This window comes from Plectropomus leopardus, chromosome 15 (genome assembly GCF_008729295.1).
Source record: "Plectropomus leopardus isolate mb chromosome 15, YSFRI_Pleo_2.0, whole genome shotgun sequence".
Classification (NCBI taxonomy): Eukaryota; Metazoa; Chordata; class Actinopteri; order Perciformes; family Serranidae; genus Plectropomus; species Plectropomus leopardus.
Window position 1 is genome coordinate 16,764,280 of NC_056477.1, and position 27,719 is coordinate 16,791,998.

General features: G+C 38.7%; 3 protein-coding genes across 3 annotated transcripts; 2 read left to right on the forward strand and 1 right to left on the reverse strand.

Annotated features, from left to right (window-relative positions):
• The first annotated feature begins 1,045 nt into the window (after positions 1-1,045).
• paox (polyamine oxidase) lies at positions 1,046-19,317 on the forward strand. The gene is made up of 20 exons (XM_042502604.1): positions 1,046-1,331; positions 3,215-3,391; positions 3,560-3,690; positions 3,784-3,971; positions 4,615-4,796; positions 5,686-5,855; positions 6,675-6,754; positions 6,873-6,985; positions 10,162-10,316; positions 10,400-10,539; positions 11,740-11,906; positions 12,594-12,770; positions 13,239-13,369; positions 13,530-13,717; positions 15,458-15,639; positions 16,571-16,740; positions 17,133-17,218; positions 17,328-17,440; positions 18,398-18,552; positions 18,643-19,317. Exons 1-20 carry the CDS (start codon positions 1,178-1,180, stop codon positions 18,793-18,795), a joined length of 3,012 nt encoding a protein of 1,003 aa, XP_042358538.1. The 5' UTR covers positions 1,046-1,177; the 3' UTR covers positions 18,796-19,317.
• Positions 19,318-20,531: 1,214 nt separating this feature from the next.
• On the forward strand, positions 20,532-25,214 carry mtg1 (mitochondrial ribosome-associated GTPase 1). Its single transcript, XM_042502464.1, has 11 exons — positions 20,532-20,757; positions 20,902-20,966; positions 21,730-21,834; positions 21,920-22,006; positions 22,132-22,188; positions 22,491-22,581; positions 22,672-22,733; positions 22,867-22,963; positions 23,373-23,454; positions 23,546-23,658; positions 24,924-25,214. The coding sequence occupies exons 1-11, from the start codon at positions 20,655-20,657 to the stop codon at positions 25,019-25,021; spliced, it is 960 nt and encodes a 319-aa protein (XP_042358398.1). The 5' UTR covers positions 20,532-20,654; the 3' UTR covers positions 25,022-25,214.
• A 55-nt stretch (positions 25,215-25,269) lies between these two features.
• sprn (shadow of prion protein) lies at positions 25,270-27,669 on the reverse strand. The gene is made up of 2 exons (XM_042502466.1): positions 27,595-27,669; positions 25,270-26,845 (listed from the first exon to the last, which is right to left on the reverse strand). The coding sequence occupies exon 2, from the start codon at positions 26,843-26,845 to the stop codon at positions 26,378-26,380; it is 468 nt and encodes a 155-aa protein (XP_042358400.1). The 5' UTR covers positions 27,595-27,669; the 3' UTR covers positions 25,270-26,377.
• Positions 27,670-27,719: the final 50 nt, after the last annotated feature.

A 27,719-nucleotide genomic window follows, 5' to 3' on the forward strand; every position in this document is an offset into this window, starting at 1 on the left:
CGGCCTACTTATTAATGGGGGGGGGGGGGGGGGGTGTACTCATTTATACTGTTTTACCATGTGTTAAATGACGGTATCTTATGTACACACTGTATTGGAGAGCAGCTAGGGTGTAAGTTTTTCATTGTATGGAAATGACTGATGGCATGTTAATGCATATACTAATAAATTTCTTGAAACATTGAATTTGTTGTGGCAAGGGACAAGAATGAAAAATCTGCAAAATAACCAATATTGGTCACATGATCACCTGATAGTCACTCACAGAAATACAGCAGCTGTAAAAGTGACTGAGTTGAAACCACAAATATGAGAGGAAAAAAAAACAAAAAGAACTCTGGACATTACCAGCTTCTCCAAACTGATTCTTTATGCAGACTGTATTGTCATGTGTTTCAGTATTTGTTGAGTAGTGGTTCCATTAACAAACTTAATTTATTTGTGTTGAGTTTAATAATAATTGACAAAGCCAATTATGTTTCTTTGAGTGAAGACTTAGTGTCTTTCAATCGATTTCTGGTCAAAAGATTTGAGTTAGACAACTCACCTTTGCAAGTTCTAAAGTTGTCTGAAAATAAAAGCTAGAAATTTGAAACTGAATTGACCTGAAATTAACTAAACGTACATAAAGTTAATGATCACATTGTAGATCCATTGGGGGGGGGGGATCACAGCAGTTGAAAAACTGATTGCTGTTCGTGCTATAAATTTGATATCTTCCTGAAAGAATTAAACACGCAGGTCAGGACTAAATCTGATGAGGAAATAGTTAAATAGAGAAACAGCTGTCCATGAAAACAGCAGTTTGCCACGTCCAGCGCACATACCCCCCCGAGCAGCCCCGTCAGCTGACAGGTATTACACTGCACTCTGTGCTGTCATGGAGAACCATTTGCCAACCGAGGCGAAAGTGGAGAGGAGTGCATGCACGTTTAATTACCAAAATATCTTATTATGAGGGCATGTCTGAGATTCAGCACATGTGAGACTGAACTTTACCTACTTTATAGACAGACTGTGGTAATGCTGCAGCGCAGCCCGCCTCCTTCAAAGAAGTTTGACACAAAAAATATAATTACCCACAGAAGGGTAGGCGGAATTCACGGTACGAATAGACACGTAACGCAGTTGACACCCCACTTTGTGTTGATAGGGCTATTTTTGATTCAAGGATAATATGGCTATGAGTGCAGACCCAAAAGTAGTTATAATAGGATGCGGAATTTCAGGCATAGCAGCGGCACAGCGGCTCGTGAACGCTGGATTTCATCACGTGCGGATACTTGAAGCGACTGCAAGAAGCGGAGGAAGAATAAAAACCAGCAGACTAGGTGAGCGACTTGTGCAACATAAGAGCTGCAGTTAACGTTTAGTCTTTTGTAAAATAGAAAACACAAAAATACATATCATTTTTGATAGTAACCCTCGCTGGTTTTTATTTAGCCACACAGGTAATAGGCCCTCCTGACTCTGCAAACAGAAATACCTTGTTTCAACTATACCATATATTATTTGCCAATATTTTCTGCACTCAATTCTGAATTTAATTTTCTTATTAGGCTCAACTGCCAGAAAAAACAGCTAAACTGGATATAAACCAAAATGAAAGCCCTTTGTATTAAAAAAACAAACTATACAATCTGTAAACTAATTTTACAGATTACAACAAAACTAAAAAGCTTGAAAACAACAATAAATCCACAGACCTCTCTGTTAACAGCTTTTATTGAAAGTTGACTTTGGGGAAAACAAACTGCTTCTCCCTAAAAAAGTATTTACCAGTTAGCTAAAACATTAAAACCACTGACAGATGAAGTGAATGGCATCATCCATCTCATTATAATGCAATACTCTGCTGAGAAACCCTTGATACTTGCATTCAGTTTGGTGCATGCTCCACCCACCCAATTACTGCTGCAGATCAAGAACACCCCATGGCAACGAAATTCCCTGATGGCAGTGGCTCCCTGAGCAGCACAGTGTGCTGTTCCACACTTCAAAACCTGTTTAAGTGTGACCTGAGGAATGTGACAATGAGCTCAAAGTGTAAACCTGGCCTCCAGATTTCTAATTAAGTGTCTGTGGGACGTGCTAGTACTCAACCTCAGGACCAACAGAAGGACTCAAAGGATCTGCTGCCATCGCCCTTGTGCCAGACACCACAGGACTCCCCAGAAGTCCTGTGTCCATGGCTTGACAGGTCAGCGCCAAGCAAGATCCAAGGTGGCCCCACTGTAGGTCCAGGGTACCTCTGGATTTAAGGCATGTCCCATGAATGCTGGATCAGATAGGGTATCTGGAAGCCAGGTCGATGTCCTGAGCCCATTGTCATGTCCTCCGGGCGTTTACTGAGCATTTTTAATGGTGAGACTTGGTGCATTGTCCTGCTGGGTGGGTAATGGGGCTACCAACAGGAAGTGCCATTGCCATGAGAAGCAACAATGTTTGGGGGTTGTGCATGACAAGTGGCATTCACATGAATGAATACCACTTGGTAAATGCCAAAGTGCAGAACATTGCATCATCACAAGGTGATCAATGTCATTCACTTCACCTGTCAGTGGTTTTAATGATTTAGCCGATCGACGTAAGAAGGTATGGCAAAGTGATGGGATGAGATAACTGATAACTGAAAACTATTACAAATCATTTCTGTGTTGTACATTAAAAAAAAATCATTGTTGATTTATTCTGCTCTCCTATCATAAGGGTGCACCTCGATCCACAGTGTGAAATAAATATTTTGAATATTAGAGGTGAATTTAAAGCATGAAGATTCTGCAGGCCTGAAAACAAAAACAATAACAAAGAAATGCTGGCCTAGCGGCTGTGTTTATAGTTTGTCTGCCGCAGTTCTACAATGGGAAAAAAGTGTCACACTTATGATTATGACAGTTGTTTAATTGTGTAGCAGAATTATCATAGTTTTGTATTTGTCACTAGTTTTTATTTACATTTTTAATTTTGTTTTCAGCTCTTGTCAGTTAGTTTTTCAGAGTGAGTCTACTAGTTTCAATTTCAATAAAGTATTAATTTCAGTTTTTATTATAATATCAGGGGTATTTGGCAGGAGCAAGAATTTTAGAATAGATGTAACAATACAAACACATCACTTTGTAAAGGCACTTGATGCACAGTCTTATAAAGGAGTAAAACATGTTATCAAGCATATTTATTTTCTCTGTAACCGTACAGTCCTGGTTTCCTCCTGCAGGTGATAATATTACAGAAATAGGAGCAAGTTATATCCACGGTCCATCTGAGCAGAACCCGCTGTTTTGTTTGGCTCGTGACTATGGCCTCCTGGATCCAGCGGCCCTCACCCCAGAGAACCAGGCCACGGCCGTCGACGAACATCCTCCTTGGGCTATTAACTGGTTCAGCAGTTCAGGTCACCAGATAATGAAATGCAACATGTCACCAGCCTGTTTTAAAACATTCAAGTTATGTGGCTTTGTGTGCGTCATAATGCGTCCAGTAGTGTGGCTATTGATTGCTTTGTGCAAAAAAAAAAATAGATTGTTACTGTTACTGATATTTCTCTGTGGTTCATATGCAGGTCAGAAGCTCAGTGCTGAGCACATAAAACCTGCTCTGGATCTGTTAAATGAGCTAATGGACGATACATTCAAATTTGAGAGTCAAACAGAAATACCCTGGGCTAGTGTAGGACATTTCATACGATCAGAGGTACGTTGTCTTTTGGTGACCAAAAGTATTTTCCTGCTGCTAAGATCTGAGATGTTCTTGATGATAAACTGAAGCTTGTTTGTTTGTGTGCAGGCAAGACAGCGAGCAGCAGAGAGGTGGGCTGATAAGGATAAGAGCACCAGGGACCTGCTGCTGTGTGCGATCAGTGCCATGTTGAAGTTTGAGTGCTGCTCCAGTGCAACTGCCACCATGGATGAGGTAGACATGGCAGGATATAATACCTACAAGGCTCTAGCTGGACTGGACTGCACATTGCCAAGGTTTGTTCTGACTCATAAACATAATCATACACACCTAATCGAGAGTAAAAATAGTTGTTAACATGTATTTAAGTAATACTTTATCTGCAAAATGACCATTTGCATATCAATAACTCATTGTGTCTCATGTATTTCTGAAATAGCTTTTGAATTTGTTTTTCTCCTATGCCTCCATGTTGAAAAAATTATCGTAAAAACGTGTTTGTCAACATTATTTACAAAATTTTGCACTTCTCTCACAGTGCAGTTAGCCTCTTTTACACTACTTGGTAAAGGCAGGTATATTGCGCTGTTATGCTACCCTTGAGGAGGTAGCATAGTAGTGTGTTGTAGTGTAGTGGTGTTGTTTGGTTCTGTGTAAAAATGCAAAGGCGGCATAAAGAAGGGACTCAGTACCAGCCTTACTGTGTGATCTCTGTGTAAAAAGGGCTATGTATTTAGTCATACGTTCAGTGCTTCCCAGACAAACTGAAATGGTGGACAGTAAATGTGTAATGTTTAAACGCACTGTAGTTAAGAGGATGTCATGTGTCATTCAAAACCCCTGTTTGAGAGCGGCTGTCAGCTCTATTTTTTACTGACTCACTTCTTTTGCCTTCTTGTATGTATCTAGATAACTTTTACTTATTCCTCTTTTTTGCAGTGGCTTCGAGGGTGTAATCAATAACTTGATGTTGGAGATCCCCGCTGATTTAGTGACCTACAATCGGCCTGTTCGCTGTGTCCACTGGAACAACACGCAGAGCGGAGCAAACACTGTCACTGCTGAGTGTTATGATGGGGAGAAGATTGCTGCTGATCATGTTATTGTCACAGTGTCCCTAGGTAGACTTCAGCACACATACTGTACTATTGTTCAGTGAATGGCACTTAATGAGACATAAGGATTTCTACCAAAGTTGAGAAGTTTATTTGTTGTGGTACTATATTTTTTGGTAACATTTTTTGGCTATACAGTAGTATTAGTCAGTGTGGATAAAAGCCTTTATTACGGCATATGCAATTTTACAGTAAAAAAAAAGTAAACAATAAACATTGTGATAGATAGTATTTATCAATCAGTCGAGAAATTTCAAATGGATGAAATAATTGGTCTGATTTCTTTCATTTGATTTCTCAAATGGGGAAGAAGGCAACAAGATTATGGCTAAAAAATAATAATAGAAAATAATAATAATAATAAATATAATATAATTTGTTTGTTTTTATTTTATTTTTTTTCTGTAAACTTAAAATTTTTAGAATTATAAATGTAGTTTTCTGGACATTTTTTCAGTTTGGGATAATTTTGTCATCATCCTGCCCTCTATTAACTAAAAAAAGGTATTTAGGTAATTTTCTTGTCACCTTTTACTAATTTCTTGCAATGTTTAGGGACATTAATTTCCACGTTGGCCATTGTCTTTTTTCCCCATTTAAAAAAAAAAATCAAACCCATTTGCCCAGACGTCAAAGGTTTACATTCTTGTGATGGCGTCTGAACACAGAAAACTGATACCTATTTAGGTTTCAAAGGGTTAAAATCAAGTTAAGTTATCACACTGATGCAAAAATTATATAGAAATCCAACAGTTTCTCTTGTTGATTTGCAGCATTGCCCGCAGGCTCAGTAAAAAAGTAAAAAGGAGGCATAACCTCAGTTTAAGTGGTATGGAAATGTGTCTTATCCCACCCACCACCCAACCTAACCATAAACTTTTTATTTTCTCGTCAGGACACCTTAAGAAGCACCATTCAGAACTGTTCTCTCCTCCTTTACCGGCACACAAGCTGAGCTCCATCCAGAAAGTAGGATTTGGAACATGCAACAAAATATTCATAGAGTTCGAGTCACCATGGTGGGATGCTGACTGTGAGATCATCTACCTGGTGTGGGAAGATGAGGTCTGTAGTGCTGCCATGAAACACAAAATACATTTACAAACATGCACAGAATCAGTGTTTCAGTGTTATTTACGGGTGACAGACAACGCAGTCTCATTCCAACTCGTCAAATGACCTGTCAGCATCAGAAACCAATGCACAGAGCAGCTGTATTTTCATAGGAAATTCAACATTTCCTGTAAAAACTGAAGTTTATTTTAAAAAGTTATGATGCTTGTCCGGAGTGTAAATTGTCACACCATCTCTGAACTTCCAAAACTGAGCCGAGAGAGATACTTCCGTGACAAGCCACTGACCAGTTATCAGTTTCATCATTTGACAAGTTTAGAGTTAAAACTTGTTGCACAGAATATGTCTAACTTTTTTCAATGATGGTTTGCAACTTGGCACCCTTAAATATGAGGCCTTGTGTCAGATTTAATAGATTTCTTCAGCAGAAGAATGAGATGTTTTGATGCAAAATTTGACCTACATCTATGATTATATGATCTTAATAAACAGACCTACTGCACTTACTTGCTGAAAAGGTCCATCATGTACAATCGATGGATATGAACACTGACATGTATCTCTGAGATACTTAATCAATCCATTTTTTTTTCCTATCAAAGTAGAGGCTACTGCATAAACAACTTCCTCTGAAAACATTTAATTCTTTAAAGACACCAGTAAACAATTTTTTTTTATACATTTTTCACATCCGCACATAACTGAATAATCCATCTTTGATAAGTAGTATATCACTGATGGATAAACATAACCTGATTATAAATGGACACCTAAATGTAGTTGTTTGGTTTATGTCCTTTGTCTCTTCAGGAAGAAATTTTGGACCAGGTGTCAAACAAGGCCTGGATAAGGAAGATGTCAGCGTTCACTGTGGTGCAATCCTCTGAAAGGTCAGCAACATTTTTTTATTAGGCACCTTAAAAGTACAGGTGCTCAGTCTTATCTATTTAAAGTTTTTAGGGTAATTCATATGTGACTCCTCCTGCTCATTTTGGTTAAAACTCTCAGGTGTAGGCATGTTCTCTGTGGCTGGATTTCAGGGCACGAGGCAGAGTATATGGAGACTCTGTCTGAGCAGGAGATCAGGCTTTCAGTCACAGAGCTCATCCGTACATTCACAGGTGAGTCTCAACGTGTGGCTGCCTCCTAATTACTAGTGTGGATGACAGTGGATAGCAGTATTTTATTGTTGTTTGACTTTCTTCATAAATGCAGAGGTACAAACTGCTTAACAAAGTGGATCACACACACACACAAAAAACAGGCAATGCAGCACATCATATCATATTATATTAAAGATGTGAAGGAGATTAAAAAAAAGCCTGATGACAAATTTAAAGATGCTCCTGAGAAATGCACATATACAATAATAATAATAATAATAATAATAATAATGATAATGATAATGAATGATGAAATAAACAGGCATAACCCACAAATATAAGGGTATTAGGTAAATTGTTAAATGGGTAAACAGGAGAGGAAAGTAATAAAGAAAACATCACATTGTCACAAAATTAGAAAGAAGTGTTGTTAATATTCATATCATCAGTACTACAAATACTTGACTGTGTAATTCAACCCTCTAAAAACCTGGGCAAATTGGCTTAATTTCTTTCAAAAACATGGGAAGAAGGCAATGAGCAACTTAACAAGAACGGCCCAAAATTAGCAAGAAGTTTAGTAAAAAGATACAAGACTATTACCAGAAAATAAATAAAAAGCAAAAAGTAAAAGAAAACAAAAACAGACATGAAAATGACCTTAAGAAAATGCCAAAAAATGAAATAATTTTTTTTTTTTGTCTTTAACATAACCTTAAGTGTATATTTAGAAAATAATTATAAATACAGTTTTCAGGACCTTTTCCCCCCTTTGGATAATATCTAATGATCACTCCAAAGCTTATCTGAAAGTCTATTTCTTGTCACCCTTGCATTTTTTTCTGGCCATTTCTTGCCAAGTTTAAATACTTGTGGAAGGCATCTCAATGCAGCACAATAAAACGGATGGCTCCAGGCTCCAAAGGGTTAAATATTGAGTGCATCAGCATTTGGCCACATATTTAAAAATAGTGGGTGTTTGATACATCTACATGAAATTGGTCTATAATCATCTGAATGTTTCCAACTCCGTCAGATTTTCATAACAATACAAGATCCCCAGTTGTAAGTACTGTACTTCTAGGATGTTAGCACAAGTGGTACTCACACTGTTAAAGTTGGTTATTATCGCACTGTAACTTACTTGTAACATGATCATCAGCTAAATAATTACAGCTTAGAGTGACTACAGACACAGAGTTCAGCCTGGTAATAAAGACTCAGATTTCCTGAACCAGCCACTGTACAATGAAGCCTGACAGCAAAAACAGAAAATATTTCACACAATTATTCTTGTAAAACTGGCATGACAAGAAACCCCCTTTGATTGAAGGAACAATGTGTTTCACTTGTTGTTCAATGCCTGCCCCTGTTGACTTCTCTTCTTCAGCATTTGCCCTCGGGGGAGTCACCGTAATTATAAGTGTCGCTCCATTTGTCTAAAAAACTAAAGTGAACTTGGTGAGATCAATCCAAGGAGGTGTATATCACCCACAATGCTTTAAAGGTATCCATTTGGTGCAAGAAAATACATCAGTAGTTTGGAGGCAGTAATGTACGCAAAACTGTGGTTGCTCACCTCTGAAGAGATAGTGAGGAGCTCCTCTAGAATTGGGGGTACATTTCAGTAATGTGTGCTCTGAATAAAAAAAAAAAACCAACAGTGGTTTAAGAGATAAGAGATAAGATATTCTTTTAGTGTGATGTTTACACTAGTTGCAAAGCTTAACATTAACAGCTTCTTTAAAATTCTAAGTGAAAAGATATTTCACCAGTTTCCCAATAGGGTCATGTCAACTGTCGTACTGGGTAACTTAGTTGACAATTTGGCTGTTTTAACTCATCATTTTAATGGCAGACATAGCATGGGTGACGATGTCATCTTTGTCAGGCTAACCTTGTCACAGCTAACCTTTCAACATTTATTTGAATTAGAATAATAAAAGAATTATAATTCTATGAATAAGCCATAACAATGTACCCAACATATTCTACAGTCAATTAATATACCCCTTGACAACGCACTGTTAAAGGTAAAAAAATGAATTAAATAGATAAATATATGTAAGTGTTAGGACAGGACACACATCAGATTGTATTCAGAATGGCCAGCACTGAGAAAAATGAATGATGCTGGTTGCATGGTTTTGGGACAATCCATATTTTAATTTCTGGGGGGGTGATCTGTCAGTTGACAGAACTTAATTGAATAAATTAAGACATTTACTTAATTAAAATATGAAAGTTATGTAGAACTTTTAAATAAATAAATAGATAATGCGAATTTAATTTAATTTTATTTATTATTTTAAGGCCAAGAATTAAAAATAGGGCCAAAAACCCTATTTAAAAATGGAAATTTCAAAAAATGTCAGCTGAGGAACATCATGACAATTTAAAGTTAAATTAAGCATGGTGAGAATAAAATGTGTCCAATTTTACAATATGCTCCCCCTTATTCTGTAAAGTATGACATTTTTTGAGAACTCATTTTAAGAAATATTATCATGATCACTGGACATAAAATGTATCCCACTTTTAGTACGACTCAGAAGATGAACTTAAAGCAATAGTAGTTTAGAATCGTGATACATTTGGGCTGAAAGTACAGTAACATAATGACAAGGGTCACCACCAACCTGCCCGGGGACTACAGGCGGAAAATACATAGCAGCTCTGTTAGAACCTGGTACAATGCATCTCTCCTTGTTTTATATAAGGTTAATGTTTTATTGTGCACTGCCCCTGTCTAAATAAATTACATTACATTACAATACATTTTTACTGAAATGCAGCCGAAGTGGCCCTTCCTGTACTGCCACCTTCTGGCCAAACTGCAAGTTTTTGACTCATTCATTGTAAGAAGAGCAGAGAAGTGTTTTTAGCAGTGAGTTTTACAACCTTGAGGGGCACTTAAAAATTGTGAGTTACTGTTTGAAATTGCTTTAATCTTTGTGTTTCAAGCTTTTGCACATAAGGAGATGAAAGCCTTTATTGTCATCACATGGACGACAGCTTGCACTGTGTAATGAAATTCTTAGCACGAAAAGCTGGCTTTCTTGGCTCACTATATTGGCTTGATCAATTCAATTACAGTGTGAGCACTTTGCTTCTTATGATTTTTATATTTTCTTAAAAAGTTTCTGTGCCTACTGAGGATGGTTCTTGTCAGCATATTATCTGTGTCCATTTAGGAAACCCTACCATCACCCCTAAGGGATTTCTACGCTCTCAGTGGTTTCATGACCCCTGGACATGCGGATCATACAGTCACCCAGCAGTAGGCTGCTCAGTGCAGGACCTGGAGAACATGATGGTGCCTCTGCCCATAGAGGGATCACAGTCACAGGTACACAAATAAACCTTTATTTACTCACACATACACACATGTACACGTTACATAACTGGTTTTTAATTAGTGTTCTGTTTCAGCCCCTGCAGGTGTTATTTGCTGGAGAGGCGACTCATCCCTACTACTACTCCACCGTCCATGGAGCTCTTCTCTCTGGGTGGAGAGAAGCTGATAGACTCATCTCTCACTACTCCTCCGTCAGTCCAGATCAAAAACTTTAAAAGAAGAGCAAACAAAACCATCTTTCGTACTGAAAATGTAACAACATAGTGATTTTGCACATTAAAGCCTGTTTACAGAAGTTGGGGAGTACTACTGCATACTGTATGTGACAAAAGCCATGTAAAAGACAGTTATAATATTTATTGAGTTTTATTATATTTTTGATTAAGTTAAGTGAAAATTTTGTCACATTTTTAGGCAATTCAGGAAATTATTTCTTCAAGTGAGGTTATTTGGGGCAGTGTCAGTTGAGGCTGAAACAGGCTACAAGCTTGAGATTGCAATGCCAAATCAGAGTACTCTTTTAAAGTGAAATGGTAAAATAATTAAAACGCCAACAAAAACTGTAATGGGATACACATTCTTTCAGACTACATTTTCAGTCTGCCACAGAACGTATCACTCTCTGCAATGCACAGATGATGCCCAATATCAAGCATTAAATACTTAAGATTGGTGAGTATGGAGAAGTTTCTTCTTTTCGAGGGAAAGTTGTGCAACATTAGCTACTAGGAGAAGTTTGCCTAAAAAGGGATTTCTTGTTTAAGGTTAGGCGGGAAAGAATCGTGGTCTGGGTGTCCAAGAAAAGGCTGTCTGGCAGAGTCCCCCAAAAAAGTTTTAACCACTAAGATCATAGCATCTCAAGCAACAAGAATCCTAAATAAAGAATCTGCCTATCCCCACACCTGGCCCTCAGCCCTCAATTGACACACATTAATCATTATTACACTGTTTTAAAAGCACAAATTAGAGGAACTGACAGATTGCATTTCATGTGACAAATAAACTGATTGTTGATTGATTGAATTTATTAAAATGATAATGTAAACTTGAAAACTAAAATATAATCTCTAAATAGCATCATTATTTTTATTTTCATAGAAGGACTTTTTCTTTTAGTGTGGAATTAACAATTGAATAATAACTCCGTCACTGTATCTTTGTGACTCCAATGAGATGGCTCACAATCTGGAGCTACTGGTGTTATTTAAAAGAAGGTTTATAATTTATAAGTGAATTTTTAAACTCATTTTCTACCTTAATATTCCACCCTTGTAACGTTCAACGTTGCAGTCTTCGACTATAAAACTTTTATTTTGAAACTCTTAACCGGAAACCGTTCTTTTTTTTTTTTTTTTAAATCGCCCTCTATCTAGTGGCTTTCGAAAGTATATGCACAGTGAACCTATATCATCAGTGGAGAATCAGCCATGGCAAAGCGTGTGAACGCTAAAATAGTTATAATAGGATGCGGTATATCAGGTATAGCAGCAGCACAGCGGCTCGTGAACGCCGGATTTCATCACGTGCGGATACTTGAAGCAACTGCAAGAAGCGGAGGAAGAATAAAAACGGGCAGACTGGGTGAGCACCAGTGTGAAGCAGCTATTTACAACTTCAGTTGCAGCTGATCTTTTAGTCTGGTTCAAGTAAATCATAAAAACACATTTTCTTGCGTAGTCTCAAAGGTCACTTTGTAATTTATTTAATGGCTTTGCCATTGTGTCGCAGGAAGTTTAGCGTTATCTCCATACGCTGTGATCCACGGAGCACTGACCATATTGTTTATAAACCTTAAATTGTATTGCAACTACTATTGTAATCTCTTCTTTTGTGAATATTGGGATTCCATACTAAACAGATCTTACAGATCAAAGTGCTTTCTCACCTAATTTTAAAACTGTTTTGATCTGTCTTTTCTAAGACCATATGTCTACTTTCGAATGTGACTGACAAGTACAAGAGATTATTACGCAAGTGTTTCATATATAGGCCTAAACCTATCACAGACAAACTGTAATTAACCTTTGAACACCTGGATCAACATCAGTTTTCTCGTGCTGCATTTAGATGCCTTTAACTAGCATTTAAACCTCTGAAACCTGAGAAAACTGGTCTGGTTTCTTTCCAAAACACTGGATAAAAACAAACCAAAACAAGTTGCAAAAACAAATATAAAAGGTGACAAGGAAATGATCTGAAGTTGGAGGGAAACTATGTTACAGAAAAATGAATATATATATATAAACATACAGTATTTTCCATCTTCAGGTGATAATATTGTTGAGATAGGGGCAAACTGGATCCATGGACCGTCCGAGGAGAACCCCGTGTTTTGTCTGGCCCGAAAGTACAAGCTGCTGGATCCAGAGGCCCTCACCCCAGAGAACCAGGCCATGGATGTCGAAGGACATCCCCCTTGGGTTCCCAATGTCTTCAGCAGTTCAGGTTGCCAGATGTTTTACAAATCATAGTATATTTTAAGACTAATCACATTAAGAAAGCTTCTAATAATAATATCAGGATAATAGAAAAATGTCCTACAGAGCTGAACTAACCTTTCTCCCACTGAGTGAAAGATGAATATTCACAGTCATGTCATTGTGTACCTTAAAGAAAGAGTTCTTGCTTGATGTCAGACTGATGTTTGTACAGCAGCCTGCTAACACAAGTCACAAACTAGTCCCGCAGATCAGGTATTTTAGGGTGTGTGCTTTGTATAAATCTTGCTATGCATGTGTTTTTTAAACTGAAACTGGAAATATAAGGTATAATATGAAACCAGTATTTGAGCAGAATAGACCCAACTGAAAGTTTGATATTAAATGACATATATCGCTGATGTCATGATTATTTACTGTAGCAGGAGTGTAACCCAATGATATTTTCCTAATTAGTACTCTGGGTCGTGTTTAGGTCGAAAGCTGAGTGCAGAGGAAATCTATCCTGCTCAGGTGATGTTTATGGAGTTACTGAATGATTGTTCAGACTTTGAGAGTAAAGGAGGAGAACCCTGGACCTGTGTGGGAGATTTCATACGTGCAGAGGTATGTTTCTCTCGCTGATTAAAGTGAACAAATAAATAAATACTGGCAGTGTGTTTGTAAGCTGCAAATATCTGAGATGTTCCAGCTCAGATGTCGTTGGTAATAAATTGCATTTTGCAGGAATAAAGAGTTTGTTTTTGTTGCTTGTTGTCTTGCACAGGCTCAACAAAGAGTTGCAGAGAAGTGGAAAGATGTTGATGCAACCACCAGATCTCTGCGACTGTGCGTGATCAGCAACATGTTGAAGGTGGAGTGCTCTGTTAATGGAGCTCACAGTATGGATGAGGTGGGTCTGGGGGCCTTTGGCCTATACAAGACTCTTCCTGGACTGGACTGCACATTTCCAGGGTTCGTACTAACAATCATTTCTTCAATCAGTTTCATTAAGTCATTATTTCCTACATTAACATATGAATAATTTCACAAGTAAAAGTTGTGGCTTGGAACTGCTTGTCCGACCAGCAACCAAAGGATTCTGCAAGTATTTATTTTTGAGTGAGATGTAATAAGGGCCCCTTAATCTTCCACTTTTATGGGGCTGTGTCTTGGGGGCCGCAAGCTGAGCAAGGTAGTCCAGATGTCCCTCTCCCCAGTAACATTTCCAAGCTCCTCCTGGGGGGTTCTGAGGCATTTCCAGGCCAGATGAATTATAAAGTCCCTCCAGCTTGTTGTGGGTCTATCCTGGGGCCTCCTTCCAGTTGGATGTGCTTGGGAAACCTCCACAGGGAGGCATCCTGATCAGATGCCCAAGCCACCTCTGCAGGCTCCTGCTGATGCAAGAGCAGAGGCTCTACTCTGAACTCCCTCCTTCTGATACCAAGGACACTTATGAATCACCTCAAAAAAGGTAATGTCCAATAACAGAACACCAATCAAACACTGGAATGCTATTTTCAATAGCACGGCATTACGGAACCAACAACAACAGCTGTTAAAGCAACAGCGTCAGCCTTTTATGGTCTATATAACAAACACCTCCGCAGCTCTTTATAAACAATACAAAATGCATAACATGGCAATAACATTCATTTACCGTCTCTGTTATATAGCAGCTAATGTCATCCTCTGCTCGGAGGGTAAAGAGTTTACAGCCTGCAGCTTTACAGCCGCTGTTCATCTGCTCTTAGTTAGCCAATGACTGCCTCCACCTGCTTTTTAAATCTCCTGCCGTGGGTTCCACACGTAACAAGTCAAAATGTCTCATCCGTCCTGCCCATGGTCCCACCCTGCCAGCTGTTCTGTTTATGCAGACATTGTTTCAGCACTGTATCTACCTCCTGTGGGGGCTTAAAGGCGGCACCAGTCTTTCCCTACATTTAATTCTGCGATTGTACTTTATATGTAGAATGGCGAAGCGGCAAAATGACATAATATTCACGTCTTAAACAGGCAGTGTAAAAAGGGCTATAGAGTCCTGAGACGGTATCCTTCCAGGACGCCATCCAGAGACTCCATGAAGACAGGGTACTCCCAACTACTGTTCAGTGCATAAGCACAAACAACAGTCAGAGACATCCTCTCGGCAACTTTCTGTCATATAAAGAGTTCCCACTCACTCTTCAGGGAGAACTCAAACACAAAGACTCTTAGCCAGAGGCTCATGAGGTTTCTCAAACCCACCTGGTGCCTCTCAATCTGGGCGACTTCAGAAAAGTCCAGCCCCTCCAGGAGTTTGGTTCCAGACCCAGTGCTACGCTTAGAGGTCATCCCGACTATAACTAGTTGGTAGCACTCCACCTCCTGTACCAGCTCTGAATCTGTCCCCACCAGAGAGATGAGCTTCCATGTTCTCAGAACCAGTCTATGATGTCAGGGGTCAGCACGCCATTGTCACCGTCTTTGCCTTCCTGCTGACTTGAAATGCCCAAAAACCCCAATGCCTTTCTCTGTAGGTGGTGGACCCACCAGCTGACGGCTCCATCAGTTTTTGGGAGGGTTTTTTGTATTGCTTTTTTACTGTACCCAGATGAGTCACCAGATACTTGCAGGAGGCTCTCGTAGTTTTAATTTAGTCTGTTATTTAACTGATTGTTTCAGCACACATTTGCATGTGTGATTGACCTAAACATAGTTTTCTTTCTCATGCAGAGGCTATGAAGGTCTTATCAAAAACTTGATGTCGGAGCTCCCGAAAGGTTCAGTGACCTACAATTACCCTGTTCGCTGTGTGCACTGGAACAACACAGAGAAGACAGAAAACCCTGTGATGATCGAGTGTGAAGATGGGGAGAGGATTGCCGCTGATCATGTTATTGTCACAGTATCTCTAGGTATAATCAGACATTCAGATACTCGAACATTTCACTTTCTACTTCAAATATAAAGACTTTACTCACTAAATCCTGTCATTAATTTAAGAGTAAAGCATTAAATCTCCCTAAAAGCATTAAATCTCCCTAGATCTGCCCGTAAATCACAGTTATTTTTTGTGGCTTACGATGTAGTAAATAATAAAATATTAATTTTTGGTGTCGTTTTAATCAGATTAGATTCAAGCTAATCTCTGAGTTTCGGCATAATGATCCCTTACAGCAAGTGTGGCTGAAAGTGAAATTGCAACAGTTTAGATGTGTAATTTCTGATCAATAGTATTTTGTTGTAATATTTATATTGTATACAATTTCTGAATCTCACTATGAGTTACTGTTGCTCACAAACTAAAGAGCTGAGAGATAACTTCTGATCAGCTTTTACTGAATATTTGAAGGAAAACAACATTTATGCTGACATATGAAACTATAACACTTATTGTGTTGCAACTGCATGTTTTTGTGATTAATAATCAAATATTCTCAGTATTTTTGTCATATCCTCAAGAATATAGTTATCACAAAAATACCCCGAAATATCATGTTATGACTTTAAGTCCATATCGCACAGCCCTATTCAGTAATGAGCTAGAGCTTCAACCATTAATAGATTACTATGAAAATAATCATCAACTAATGTGATAAATCACTTCAAGTCATTTTTTAAGAAAAAAAGTAAGAACCCTTTGATTCCAGCTTTGAAATATGATTGTTATCGCTGTCTTTTTTTTTTTTTTTACTTTATCACAGTAAACTGAATATCTTTGGGTTGTGGGCAAAACAAGACATTTAATGATGTTTTTTGTTTTTCTTTTTTTTGTAGCAAACTAAATGCCCTATAGTGCATAACACATTATAACCTTACTTGTTGTGGTTTGCTCTGTTTGTTCAGGATACCTAAAGAAGCACCACTCAGCCCTGTTCTGTCCTCCTCTCCCTCTACACAAGCTGCACTCCGTCCAGAGACTGGGTTTTGGAACGAACAATAAAATATATGTGGAGTTTGATTCACCGTGGTGGGATGTTGACTGTGAGGTCATCCACCTGGTGTGGGAAGATGAGGTGAGAAGTGTGGTCAATGATTAAAAGTCTACATTTACTGAAAAGTGTATGCGTACACTCTGGACTCAGTTACACTTAAATAAAAATACTTGCTGATACTAAATAGTTTAAATTTTGATGTAAATAAGGCCTTTGTAAAGAATATTTCAGTGATTAAAGCATTAAAAGTAAGATTAATCACTGTGGCTTGTTGAAACAAATTAACCTTTAACACAAACAGAGACAAATGATTAACATTGAAAACGGTCTTAGCTTTTCCAGGTGTGGGCTTTGAGGCTGGTTTAGCTAAAGTTAGAGTCTTTGGTTGGGTCCACAAGCATATTATTTTGTCTTACTCTCCACCAACATGTATCCCAAACAGGTGAACTGGTGTGTTTGATCTCTTGATTCAGGATGTCATGGTGGATCAGGTGCCAGACATACAGAGGTCCTGGATTAAGAAGATGTTTGGCTTCACTGTGCTCAAACCCACTGAGAGGTCAACGACCACAAATGCTTTGGCCTGCCTGGCTTGATTATGTTGTATTTTATGGAAAATAACTTGTAAGTACATAGAAAGAGAGTAATGCTTTTGGTTTAACTTTCAGGTATGGCCACGTTCTGTGTGGCTGGATTGCTGGGCATGAGTCTGAGTACATGGAGACACTGTCCGAACAGGAGGTCACACACAACGTCACACAACTCATCCGCAGATTTACAGGTGAGCATAACAGTCCCCTTCCACAGGGGGATCTTTATGTTCTCAACCAGCTTTGTATCAAAACAACGTGGGTGGTATGTGTAAATGAACTGTTGCAAACGTCCCTCCCTCTAACCAGTGCCTCGATAGAGAAACACATCAAGACAAGACACACACACCTCTCTCTGTCTGTCACAAACTCGGGCCAAAATCTGAATAGGTAAAACTAGTACAGCCATGATGTGTATTTATCCTCTGTTGATTATTATTTGTTTAGGCCGTACACATTCTTTTAGTTTATTTTACTTCCTGAACTTGTAATTAACACATGGGGCGTGTGGTTTCACTTTTTTTACCTATTCTTTCACTGGTGTGGGGACACTTAAGACAAAAAGGGTGAGTTTGGCTCTGATATTTTCTGTTGAAAGTTAAAATCTTGTTTCATTTTGTTTTGCATCAGTTTTTCAAGTTTTCAGTTTTTAAATCACTATAAAATGCATTTCTGCACTTCCATATGGTTTTCTTTAAAGGAGTCAAAGTTACGAGCCTACTTAGCCTCTTAGACGCTTTTTCATTGATAGTCTTCACTGTAACTAGGTAGACCAAATCAAATACGGATTGAGATTCTGTTACTGAATTGCCTATATCTCTCCTAAAATGTTTTAGAAACGTGTTTTAGCTTCATGTTTAAGTGTAACACAGGATTGTTTGTTCCTGTGTCTCAAATGGACACATTTCGTCACCCACCAGCAGGAGTGTTTATTTGTCTTGTATGGCCGGTGCATTCTGGTAGTTGTAGGTTTTCTACCTCCTGAGCAAAAGTGAATGCCACAGCCCTTTTTTCCCTGTTTTCCCTGGTCATGTAGCACCCATTTTAAAAGTATTTGTGTCTTTCTACTGCATAGACAGTCTAGTTTTATGTTTGGAGCTTCCTTATATCCATGAAAAGCTTTTTTAAGATGAAGTATGTGTATTTAGGAAACCCTGCCATCACCCCGAGAAGAGTCCTGCGCTCTCAGTGGTTTCATGACCCCTGGACATGTGGATCATACAGTCACCCAGCAGTAGGCTGCTCAGTGCAGGACTTGGAGAACATGATGGAGCCCCTGCCTACGAAGAGATCACAGTCACGGGTACCTGCATCTTCAAACACATCTGTGTGCACTAACCGTACCCGTACATTATTTACCAGGTTGTAAGACTCTTTGTTTGTTCTGTTTCAGCCCCTGCAGGTGTTGTTTGCTGGAGAGGCGACTCATCCGTTCTACTACTCCACCGTCCATGGAGCTCTTCTCACTGGCTGGAGAGAAGCTGACAGACTCATCTCTCACTACTCCTCCGTCAGTCTACCTCCACTGCCAAAATCACAGCTGTAAAAGAACAATGCTGCTCTGACAGAATGAGATTTATCAGATTTTAAGCTTAAATGTTCATCTTTCTTGAACTATGATCTCAAGTTGATTTGGAATATTGTATGAGAGCTGCTGTTTATTTAAAGCAGCCACTTAAACGTTTAGAAAGTGCTCCAGCCAGTGACCGCTGTTCAGTGCATTGAAATACAAATGGACTTGGACAACACAAGTGATCCATGCAATACTGATACTTCAATTCAATGCTTTAAAAATACATCTTTAAATAAGTGATGAAAAGCCTCTGTATATTTTTAGGGAAGAAGAATGAAGGAATTAAACTTGAAGTTACTGTTGCATTAATCCTTTTAACACTGTCCACTGGATTGTGTTTACGCTGAATGAATTCTATGCATTTTTCAACTTTGTGATTTGCTAATTGTATTATTGTTTGTGCATTGGTTGTAATTATCAAGCAATATCAGATTCTATTGATAATCTATACATTTTTCAATAAATTATTCTCGCAGTTCTGTCTGAAATCTAAAATGAATTTCCACATTTATGTGCTGAACTTTCTATAAAGTTAAATGTCATTATTTAAAAATTTAATGTCCTAATTACTGTAACACTGATACCATTGCCCCACCTTTTGCACTTGCACAATCCTGGTTCTGACATTATTGGTAATTTTGAGGGATATTTTGACACATAATTAGCCATAGAAACAGCACTGGACCACAGACCACAAAGGATTTTTTGTTTGAATTAATATATGATCACAGGTCAAAGCTGAACACCTTCATGTTGGATTTTAAAAAAGTAAAGACATGACAAAGTAATGACATAATCATTATGTTTTTGGGTTGTCTGTCCCTACCAGTTTTGGTAGGCAATGTCTTCAAAAGGCCTTGAGGAAATTTCTTCAAACTTGGCACAAACATCCACTTGGACTTGAGGATGAACTGATTACTAATTGGTTGTCAAACATCAAGGTTACTGTGAGTCAAAGGTCAACTTCACTGAGACATCATAATGTTGCAAAAACACTTTTCTGGTCATCATTCAACATCCTAACTCAGTAACAGAAGGGAGGACACAGTGGCTCAGTGCATGTTATTATGATGGGCGCTTTTGTGTGCTAGTGGCAATATATGCTCCTACACTAACCACCAAATAATCTTATCATAACATCAATATACATAGTACAAAAAATCATCACCCCATATATTTATATGATAAAACTACCAAAGATTAAGCATATACATTGTTAATATTTCAATTTCATCTTTACAATTTAAGATTTCAGTTTGAGCATTTCCTTTTAAGCCTTTGCATTTTAAATTTCACTTTTTTATTGTAACTTTACATTTTCAAGTTAGAATTTTTAAATTTGCTTTACTTCTTCTATTTAAGTTAAATTGTGGCCTGAGTATTTCCAGTAGTGTGGTAAATTAAAAATCTTTTTGATTTTATCTCTTTTAATTTTCTTTTTGGACTTTAATTTTGCTTCTGCGGGGCAGATGTGTGTGAAGCATCATTGTTTTCAAAGACACAAGGTAAACTACCAATTCACAAAGGCTTACCTGCTTTACGCAGTCTATGAGACATACAACCCCAAGACGGTAATTCTAGTTTTGTCCTGCAGAGGACACTGACTCTCTCATTGGCGTATAGACTGTAAAAAAATAAAACATAGAAGGAGAAGAAGTCCTACCTCGGAACCAAGTGGTTTGACTGCAGATTCTACACGGCATGTAAACAGTGAAGCACATCATGAGCCAAACGTCCGGTCCAGTGTAGCAAGATGTATTTTTTAGCTTAGTTGATCTAAATAAGCCTTTTAAAAAACACAAACCAACGTTATATTTCGATAAACAGCAGGCATGAAACTGTACGAGGCGCTCCGTAATGTCAGCAAGTTCAGGACCGTTTTCGACTTTGGCGGACGGGACGTGGCTCACTGGTTCCCCGGACACATGGCTAAAGGTGAAAGTTGTCTCCAGAGTAAATCAAATGAATGCATTTAGAATAAAAATATTTGTCCCTTGTGGAAAGCAAGCAGCATTGTATGCAAAATTATTTCCTGGTCACATAACTGCTGGAATCAAAGTGCCACCTGGTCGTTTGCAGGACTGAAGCAGATGAGAGCCAGCCTCAAGAGTGTGGACTGCATCATAGAGATCCATGATGCCAGAATATCCTTTATTATTTACTGTATGATCGGTAGAATATAGTAGCTCAAAGTGCCATCATATTTGTAATTACATAGGTCAATGAACTCTGGTTATTTCCTCATATTCTTTGTAAAGGCACTTCTTTTTAGTGTGGATGCTTCCACAGCATCCACACTATTGTTATCCTTTTCTTTGTTATTAGTGTGGATGCGTTATTCGTTATTCTACATGTCTCATTTAACATTTTGCCAAAAATAAACCTTTTATACTAAATAACCAGCATGAGTGACAAGAGTGGGAAACAGAGGTGTTTTTTAACTCCAGGATTTCCTCTTTGACTTTTAACTTTCAAACATCGAAGGGTCAGTTTAAAAATCAAATTATTTATTTATGGAAACGGGAGGTCATACATCTTCTGTGAGTCAGAGAGGCTCAAGGAAAAATATTTGTAACTTTTGGGATAAAAAACAAACAAAGTCATACCACAGCCACCCTCCTCCTCTGGTAAATAATGAACAGTGCCGTCATCCTCACAGAAACATCTCTCTGTGAGGATGAGTATAGGAGTCCTGACAGCACAGAAGCATTCAGCTCGGTGAATAAATCTGACCTCGGTACAACCAAAAGGAAATCACTTTTAGTTTAAAAACCACAGCCATCATAAGGACTGTTCAATTACAGCTGTCTTTTCTTTACTTATGTTAAAAACCTGCATATTTTCCTAAAACTCAGGTAAAATGAGAACTGTTTGAGAACTGTCTGGTTTTTCTTTAACATGAGGAACATCCCCTACTCTGGAAGAAACCCTGCTTTTCAGGAAACTCTGGATGTCAGACCACACCTGCTGATTCTCAACAAGATGGACCTTGCTGATTTGACCAATGAGCAGGTCAGAAGTCTTGCAGCTATTTTTGCAGAGTCATATGTCATCACCATTTTTAAATATAAAATAATTTATTTATGTTGCCCTGCAGAGAATCATGAAGACGCTAGAAAAAAACGGGGTGAGAAATGTTCTCTTCACAGACTGTTTAAAGCAGAGAGATGAAAACATCAAAAAGGTAAAAGTCAACTTCACTGGACTTGAAACATGTGACAGTTTTCAGAAGTGTGTCCTCGGCTGATATGAAACGAGAAATTATGAGCATGAATGTACAAATTATTCCTGCTTTTCATTTTACTGCAGTTGGTGCCAATGGTGGTGGAAATTATTGAGAGCAGTCCACGCTTTAACAGAAATGAGGTATGCTCAATTTAGACTTTTTAATAATATATTTGATTACATTTAATCACTGACAGAAATAAGGTAACAATTGTAGCCCTGGTCATTGAAATTCTGCATTTTAATTTATCTCTTTTATTTATGTGCATTTTTAAGCACATTGTGAAAAATAAAAATCTAGCTTTGTAACTTACAAAAAAAATCTATTCTCATAGTACTATAACCAACTGGCAGTGCCTCTGCAGCCCACTAGAAGGCCCTCTGAGGTCCACCGCCTGCTGGTTGAGACTCGCTGCTTTAACTTTGTCATGTAAATCTTTCAGAATACTGATTATTGCCTGATGGTGATCGGAGTCCCCAACGTGGGGAAGTCATCTCTTATTAACTCTTTAAGAAGAACAAACTTAAAAAAAGGTATGTTTGATAAAGTACTTTTGGGACGTTGATTCAGTCTGATCACCTCCTCAGTCATAAATATTTGTTGCAATTATTCACCAATTTCAGGTCGTGCATCTAGAGTCGGTGGAGAGCCAGGTATAACAAGAGCAGTCCTGACTAAAATACAGGTGGGTGTGGAGGATGTTTGTCTTTGTGTATGTGTGTGTGTGTGTGTGTGTGTGTGTGTGTGTGTGTGTGTGTGTTCACGCTTTCATCGTGAGTGCCCATCTGCACAGTATTTGTAGCTGTCTTTGTCCTCAGGTATGTGAGCGACCCATGATGCACCTGTTGGACACGCCAGGAGTCTTGCCTCCTAAGATTGAGAGCGTTGAAACAGGCATGAAGCTGGCATTATGTGGTGAGCAGTACAGGATTTTTTCCCAACATAAATCATTTATTCAGGAAACACCATGTGGAAACAAAAGGTTGCACTTAGACTTTGTTTTTTTGACAAAAAGGCTTGTAAAAAATCCATTATTATCTATCATTACATGTCATTTTATCATGCATGTGAATTTAGAGACAAGACTAGATAATAAGTGATTATTATGTCCGTGCTGCCAACTGAACAGAAGTGTAAATGAAGTTGTAGTAGCTCACTCTGTGTTCTAATCCGTCAAAACGACAGTCAGCCTTCAGAGATTTTCTGTCATTATTAAAATTAATTCAGTCAGTGACGTAAAATATTCTGTTAACGCAACCTCTGGTGCAAACTTTGTCAAATTGTCCGTATTTTTCTATGTCCTTTTAATATTTTTTCTTTCCAGGAACTATTTTGGACCATTTAGTGGGCGAAGACATTATCGCTGACTACTTACTTTATTCTCTGAACAGGCTTGAGAAGTTCAGGTATGGTAGACTGAACTTTCATGTGGTCAGTGTATCATTTTTTCCACATATCTGTAATATGTTTGCCGTACCTGTGTGTGTTTATGTACAGTTATGTGGAGAGATACGACCTCCAAGAGCCGAGCGATGACATTCAGCATGTCCTCAAACGTATTGCTGTAAAACTTGGAAAGACGCAACGGGTCAAAGCCATTACTGGAGTGGGTAAGGAAGTGCTATTCCTATAGATAATCCATCTTCACGCTGTATTATTGGATAGTTTCTTTTACACAGCCTGTTCAGGGCAGGAATATTGCGCCGTTATGCCACCTGTTTCGTGAATAAGGTACGATTGTGGAATCGGGGGGCAGAGTTGTCTCACATTTAAGCTGCTACAGGAGGTCATATAAACAGGACTGTGGGTAGGATGGGTGGGATGTTTTAACAATGTGTGATCTGTGTGTCACACAGCAGGAGATTTAAAAAGCAGCTATGAGCATATGTTATATGTCACATGAGAGGCTGACGCTGTTGTTTTACATGCCACGCCCACCTCTCCTCTTTTGATTCCGCGATGTCGGTATGCTGTCTAAAATCACACACTGGAGTGGCATAGAAGAGACTTCATAGTGAACTAATAGTGTAATCTCTCTGTGTAAAAAGGGCTTAATAGAACAAATCACAACGCCTGCTTACAATAACTTTGGGGTAGAAAACCCAACCGTCACGTACATGAAAGGAAACAGCGCAGAGCAAATGCTGCCTCACTTGGTTGTTTTTTAGCCACCAAAAAAAATTTATATCAGTGTAAGTGTATGGTATATTAACAGTATTTCACAGCTTTACCTTGCCTTCAGACAGCTTTATGCAATGGGGAACTCGTACCTGTATCTCTAACCCATCAGACAAAAACAGTAATTTACTGAACAGAGCACCGGAGTCTACAGTCTGCTGCCTTGATCGGTTGATGAACTGTGTAAGGTATAGCAGAGAAAATACTTCAAATATAGCATACGCTTAAACTGATTCTAATTTTTTTTTGGTGGGTCTTTTACGGCGGTTAAAATATGCTGCGGCTCTTATATACTATAGTACACTGCTTATCTTTTGTGCCGGGAGATTTGGTTTATCAGAGACACTTGCAAAGCCAGCCAGTATATAATGTAAGCACAAGCGAAACATCAGATAGATTGGACCACCATGTTTAACTATATCTCTGTAAATGTTACAGTTAAAGCTTAAAATTATAACAGAAATAAACAAGTTTGCTAGTTTCACTTATTGCTGCACCTCAAATCGATTGTCTACCCAGAAATGATTGTTGTTGTTAGACTGATGTCACGGTGATTCAGTCTATTGAGTTGAAGGAATAATACGACATTTTGGGAAATACGGATATTTGCTTTCTTGCCAGTGTGTTGGTGTGATTACAATCATATCAACATCTTAAAGACTAGCCCCATAATGAACATATTCCTGGTCTCCCTCAGGGAACATCACCATCACTGTCCCAAACTACACAGCAGCAGCTTACGATTTCATAAGAGCCTTCAGGAGAGGAGAGCTGGGACGAGTGATGCTCGACTGAGCTGAGACATTTTAATGAAGACAATCAGAGACTGTTTCTGGACTTTACCAATGCTACCCCACAAAAGCATCATCAAGGGAAGTCCGTCTCTGTCTTCAGGCCTTTGACATTTCAGTGAAGAGATGTTTTGTTTATGGATGATGCACCAAAGCACTGTATCCCTTGTAAATAAAAGAATTAAATTGATTCAGTACCACGGCTTTTTCTTTTTGGTACACATTAGGCAGAAATCTAAAGTGGTGTAAAGAGGATATTTATTAGCATAAGGACAGTAATAACAAACTCTTAATTCATTATGTACACAAGTATTGTACAGTGTAATAGAGTGCACTTATTGATATGGAACAGTCTGTTGCTCCTGAGTATCTACTGCAGGTAAAAAAAAGTCTGCTGGGACGATGGAAAGCCCAGCAGGGACATGAATAACTGAGAGCAGCAGTTTGTTTTCTACCGTCCCTCTTGGACATGACGTGGCTAAATTTCAGGTATTATAAAAAGGTATGGATTGCACAGAGATTTGAGGTGATTGTGGAAAATGGAGTTTAGCTTTTCAGCGCACAATTCTCTCATTTGCCTCGTCTGATTGTAGAGAATCGTCTTTATGGCTGCAACAGTGACGACCTCAGTACGTTGATCTTTAAATCCAAGTTAAGTTTTTCTGAAACAGTTAAAAATTAAACAGTTAAAATGGCAGTTTTCCTTTCTGAGAACAAATGTCCAGTGAAGGATTTAAAAATAAAATTGCTCATAGTTTTAATTTAATTGTGCAAACTTGGTGCTTCAGCTTTAAGAAACTTTATGACTAAAGTGTTAAACTCTGGCAAGTCCAAGCTCTATATTTAGACCCAAGTCTGCTAATGTGTACAAATGATTTACCTCACGTTTACTCACTTTGCAGTCTTTGTCCATATTTCTGTATGAAAATAAAGAGTTTTATGATACAATTGAGATTGGCGGTCTGCAGTTTGGTAACACTCTTTATAAGGGTTTTTGGGTTTTTTTCTGATATTCTCAGTGAAATCTAGGAATTAAGCTTTAGGGAGGGTAAGTAATTATTCTCCAGTTTGGCCCCACTTTCAGTCACACACACATGTAGATGTAGATTTGGCACTCGCACTCTTTCAGAGGTGAAATATCACATTGAATTCTGTGCTGGTAATGTACATTTGTCTGTTGGTATAGAATATATGTGTAATAACATACAGTACAGTGATGTTTTTAAATTGTTCTTCTCCCACTGTTTTGCACCTTTATAACTGTTCTTCCCAGTGCAGGTCAAGCCAGTCCTGCACATGACAGTCAGAACCAGAGCAGAAGCTCGGACTGAATCAGGAATCTAAAAAATTAGCTGAACATTTACAGTATACTGTCCACAAAGAGTCCATATTTGGGCGAAAATGTTGCAATAATGATAGAAACCAGCTGAGAGAGAGAAGATCCATTTTGAGTTGAGCCTGACATTTGTGCGTCAAAGTAATTGGTCCTGTTGTAGTAGTCCAGCTCTTCTTCTGAGGTGTCGGCATTGCTGCGCCGGTAGGCAGAGGCGTACCATTTATCCGCCGTTAACGCCACCGCTGCCCCTGCTGCTGCCGCGCTTGCCACCCTCACTGGGGACGACCGCCCTACCGCCCTGAGGCGGGAGCGGGTCCCACCATAGGAGCCTGCTCCCCGGTAACTCCCAGCTGTGGAGCTGCGGGAGTGGGTGCCTCGAGAGGAGCCCCGGGACCCTCCACGACCACCCTTGGATAGCACCGGCTCACACAGAAACGCGGACAGTAGAAGGCAAGTCCAGCATGTTGCAACCACCTGATTCATTCCTGACATCTGTGCAGGAAGGAAACATCATGGAGCAAAGAGGCAAACTGTAGGAATACTTACACCTTTAATATGTGAAATGGAGAAATACCATCTATCTTGCGTGTGTGGGCGTAAAAACATGAATATGTCTTTTGATTTGGTTTGGCAGAACATTTCAGCACACAGCTGCGGCCAGTGCTTTCTAATTAGTCAGTTCTGTATAAATATTCACGATATCGCCCTAAAATGGTGTAATATAACACACATACAGCATTGGAGAGCTAATTTTAATCTACCGATCAACAATTCTGATATTGCCTTGTGTTCAGTGTTGTTTTTATAAAGACATCTCTCTGTTGCAGATTGCCCCTCTCCATTAAGTAGGTCAGTTTAAAAATAAATATGCTCACCAGAGAACATTGCTGTTGGCTTTCAGCCTTCATACACTTGAAATAAATAACATTCCGTGTATGGGTGATTGTTAAAAAAAAAAAAAAAGCAAAAGACTACATGTTTGTTAGAGGCAATTGCTTGAAATGTATTATTGAGTTCTGACAACGAATTGGGACATTGAGTAGAAATATAAAAAATGTATTCATTGTCATACGTGCGATGATATCCAACGTTTTGCAAATGCATACATGCATGATGTTGATATTATCATAAATTAGCCTGTGCGCTACAGTATCACACCTGAGGGAAACAAAAAGAAATATATTATCTCCAAACACACTCACGCCCATATTAACCAGTATATCCTAATGGTTGGCGCTTACCTTATCTCCCTGTGTTTTTATCCTTGCTGCTTGGCCCTCGGTGGAAAGATGAGAGAGGGTTGTCACGGACGATGCAGGCTCGTTCACGCAGATGACCACGAGAACGCGCCGCGCGCTCACACAGG